Consider the following 4,310-nt stretch of genomic DNA (forward strand, 5'->3'; position numbering starts at 1 on the left):
TTATCGATCGAATTATGTATATTCGCAAATTAGCGTTCTTGTTCCCTGTCCCTCGAGCGCGTATATAATAACTCTTCCTGCGTCTTTTCCCGTCGCCGCGGAGATAGTATAAAAAACAAAGGTCGTCGCCTGAAAAAAACATCAATGGGAAATGAAATAAAGTAATGCAAAGAAGCTTTATACATTACCATGCTGATATTTATGATATTATAAAATACAGTGGGAATTTCTGCCAAGATTTGTGGCGCTGTCTAGCTGTCTTTTTGCCGGCGCAATTCTTTTGATAGCGCCCTCCGTAGTCCAAGTGACAAGGGACTGCTTAGTATTGCGTGAGCAATTGTGGGGCAAGGCCCCCCTTGAGGGCTAGATCCAGAATGGTATAGTGAAGTCTCTCCATCAAGGATGACTCAGTTATGAATAGGGAAATGTAACTAGAGAGTAGTCGAACATAAGGGTAGGCTAGTGAGGTGAAGGCTGTCATAGTCTCAGACTGCATATGGCCTTAGAAAAAATATGAAGAACAACAACAACAACAGCTACTACTTTTCAGGGGGTGGCAGAAAATTCTGTTTTCGCAAGCTTTACGTCCGCCACAATATTTGCCGGGAAGCCCCTGCTGTCTGGCTCTCGGTTTAGTGCATGCAGATGGAATCTTACGCAGTCCAAGGCATTGCTTAACATTAACCCTTTCGTAGTATCTCATGAACGACATATTTAGCCCACAGGGAGTCGTTCTGGCATCCTCTCCTCTCTCCAGCTTCAGCAATATGTCCAAACTGGTCTTCCGTAAACGTGGCATTTCATATACAATTAGCTATTGAAAAACCAACCAGCAATGGCCTCGAGAACCATTGAAAGACTTCCTTCTGAAATTTTAATACACTGCTGTTCTTATCTCGAAGGATCTATCGTGGACATTCAGAACCTACGCCTCACATCAAAAAGGCTCTGTAACGCCAGTTCGAATTTCCTTTTTGATACACTCAGCATCAGGATCACCACGAAGTCGATATCGACACTGGAAGCAGTATCGAACCATCCTATTTTTCGCGAGTCTATCACGGCCATCAAGCTATGTCTATGCTTCTACGGAGACATCGAAGACCAGCGAGCGAGGATCCGCCTAATAGCCGAGTGTGACATCCATTTCAATTCCATTGGCTGGACAGTTACAAGAGCTTTTAGTTCGAGACAAAGGACGGTGGAGGCAGAACAATTCAATGGAATCCTATTCCGAATCTGTGAAATTAAGCAGGCTCTGAGTGCTCTGAAGTTGGAGGGAGCTGAAACAGTTTCTCCCTCTTTGGACATTGCAACCTTGCGGGTGATAGCAAATTCTATTGGAAAATATAAAGCTCAATTTGCTGATCAACAAGTTGCCATTAAGCATGGCACTCATCTAGAAAGGATAGGGGTCGCTTTGTCCAGGTTCCGTCGTGTACTCTCGTTTAAAGTGCTGGGGAACATCGAAACAATAAATAAAAATAATTACAGAAATTGTTCAATGGCTACGATCTTGGAGTGGCTAAATTCGGATGAAACATGTTCGAACATTATTTTAAATGTGATGGCATCTCGAGGTCAGTACCTGGCGTTTGACATCGAACAAAGATTTGCGCAATCTTTCAAAGGAATTTTCTCTCAGCTTTCCAAGCACAAAATATTCCCTTCCGTCTTTGCCGTCGAATTGGACGCTCCTAAACAAATACAACTTTTTCGACCGAAAAAAGCTGAATGCGATGCTATCAGAAGTGTCGTGCATAAGGCAGAACACTTGTCATTTGCAGTGCGTTGGTGGTCGCAGCAGAACCCTGAGTTTGATTTCGTAATATCTACAGACCAGCACTATGAGATACAACACCTTGCTAGCTTAACGAAGGCGTTTTTCGATACGGAGACTGTGCGCTCCGTGGATCTGGATATCCGTGATTATTCTCTCCATACAGTTCCACCGCATATCAGTCTGTATCGATTGCTTCCTGATTGCGAGTGGCCACAGCTGCAGGCTCTATCACTCGTTTCCGTGCCATTCCATGAACAGGAGCTCCGGAAGACAGTAGATCGTCATCGAAACTCTCTAAAGAGACTGGAGATGGACGGCCTGCAGCTACTCAGTGGAAGTTGGAGGGGTGCGCTTCGGATTCTGCGTGAATTGGATAAGTTGGAGGAGGTATCGTGGAGATGGCCGACTGGTGGAGAGCATGGAAACGGTTCCTCTGAGGATGATTTGATATTTCACTTCTCCGAAAAGGACGTTTGCCAATATCTCCTTAAAACAAAGGGTGCGGAGAACCCACTTGGGTTGGGGAATATTTGACCGTGTTGTGTGAGAGCTGCAGGAAATAGGTTAGAGAATGACAAATGGGCAAGTAAGAACGGGAAGACTCGGCGGATAACTCGATTATCATTATTTGACACGAAATCTACTTTGGACACTTGTCCGTCAACAAAACACATGTTCAAGCGAATTTCCAGCTGGTTGGTAAAATGTGGTTATCATGGACCCTTTGAGGACGTTATTCAACAAACTAATGGAGGATTCTCCCGAGAACGAATACCTAACTACTTCGATAAACAAGAAAGGCTCAGTCATAATGGATGGGCATTTTTTTTTTTTTTTGTTCTTCTAAATTTTGGCTCAATCAGCATCTCTTCCTACTCAAAACAGGTGTTTTACGATCGATTCGACCTTTTCACCACTTCTACTCTGTCAAGAGCAGGAGAAGTACAGCGTAGGTGATTATCGTCCTGCTGTGCTCCTCTGCGCTCGTTAAGAGCCCTTGAACTTTCGTGCTCAACGGAAGAGCAACCTTGACAGGGAAGCGGCGGATGTCGAGTTGTACAGGAGCTGGAAACCGAGATGCGCATACGGGACCTCCTTGCATGGTACTTTGTCTCACCTTGCTCTGAGCTGCTTGGATGCCGCTTGATGCCGCAATTCGCCCTGTGCGATTCTTATGCTAATTGCGCAAATTGATTCTTGTCTGGGAGAACGCGTATTTTTGAATGGGAGGATCAAGGTTCCAACAAGGTTGCTGAGGAGGGATGGAAAACGATATTCTTACACTGGCAACAAGGTTTGCAAGATGGAGCCAGGCTTCAGATGACGACTTATGTTTCATTTTAAACGTCCCTTCAACTCAAGAGTTTTGAAATCCTTGGATTTCTTCTCTCGTTTTCCCCTGCACGGTGCAGATTTTTAATAAAGCGGAATTTGTGCCACCGACCACTGGATACATAGTTACTAAAAAATGTCCGAAGTTATTAACCATATTTATTTTATTAATATTTTTGTTAAGTCCCAAGGTTTTTCTTGTTCCGGTGTTGGGAGAGCGTTTCGTTGCAAAGGTAAGCTTGGAGGGGATATTAATATCGCTTTCATACAACAGGTATTTCCGGATCATAAATGGCGGCCTGGATGGAGGGACATAGAGATAGTCGTGATGTAATGAATCATACGTAAATGTATTTTCATGTTACTTTCGGATGTCTGCCTTGAATCCCTGGCTCATGCAGGATAGCTGGCCTATCAATCTAATCAACCACCATCTTACTTTACGAAATATTGAAACTCCAAGTGAGGTGAAGCATCGGAAATAGCATTCTCGTATGCCTTGGTAGGAAAACAAACCAGCCGTAATTGTTATGTTCAGGTGTGCTGTATCTGTACGACGGATAAGTTAATAAGAGCTGAAGGCCGGAAGAGGCCTGACGATTTTTTTTTTTTTTTCTTTTTTCGTTTTGATTTCTTTTGGATCGTTGAAGGTACGCAAGCAGGTTGTCAGGCACCTTGGATACGTCTCAATTTCTTTGAAAATGAAGGGCGTCCAGTGGCAGGGTGGACGCCCATCATTTCTCTTTTTTAATCTGACAAATAGGGGGGCGAATACCAAGTTGGAGAAAGAGAGAGCTCCTGGTCTAGTGTGGGTCTATTTTAAACCTCTGATTCAAAGTAGGGAATGAGGGCCGCTTGGCTCAAAATCAATCCGCGGAAGGTAATTTCTGTAGCTGCTGAAACGGGTAACCGTGCCAAGCGCATCTCACTTCCTCCCATTAGTGAGTGCGCCACACCGTAAAGGTAATAACACCGCAACGGTAAAGGTACCTTTTGTATGAGTTCATCATACAAACAGTACTTATAGAAAAACATGAATATCTTCAACATTATAGTAGATATGAGTTCTATATTATAATTGAAGTATATGTATCATGCTCTAAGTATATCCCAATATTTTTTTAATAATAAATCTCTCTCATTCTCTTATACTTGAACGCTGCTATGATGAATTTGAATGAATTTAGTAAAATTG

The 4,310-nt window shown here is 43.3% G+C and overlaps 1 protein-coding gene across 1 annotated transcript in view; it reads right to left on the reverse strand.

The window, feature by feature from the left end:
- Positions 1–3,934: 3,934 nt before the first annotated feature.
- Positions 3,935–4,310, reverse strand: part of HCAG_02528 (predicted protein) — a gene marked incomplete at both ends in the record, with an annotated part of 567 nt that continues 191 nt past the window's right edge. Inside the window, one exon of the mRNA XM_001542307.1 lies at positions 3,935–4,156. Within this exon, the coding sequence (XP_001542357.1) occupies positions 3,935–4,156 (222 nt within the window). The remainder of the gene's footprint in view (positions 4,157–4,310) is intronic.

The sequence above is a fragment of the Histoplasma capsulatum genome, genomic scaffold (assembly GCF_000149585.1).
Source record: "Histoplasma capsulatum NAm1 scaffold_2 genomic scaffold, whole genome shotgun sequence".
NCBI lineage: Eukaryota > Fungi > Ascomycota > Eurotiomycetes > Onygenales > Ajellomycetaceae > Histoplasma > Histoplasma mississippiense.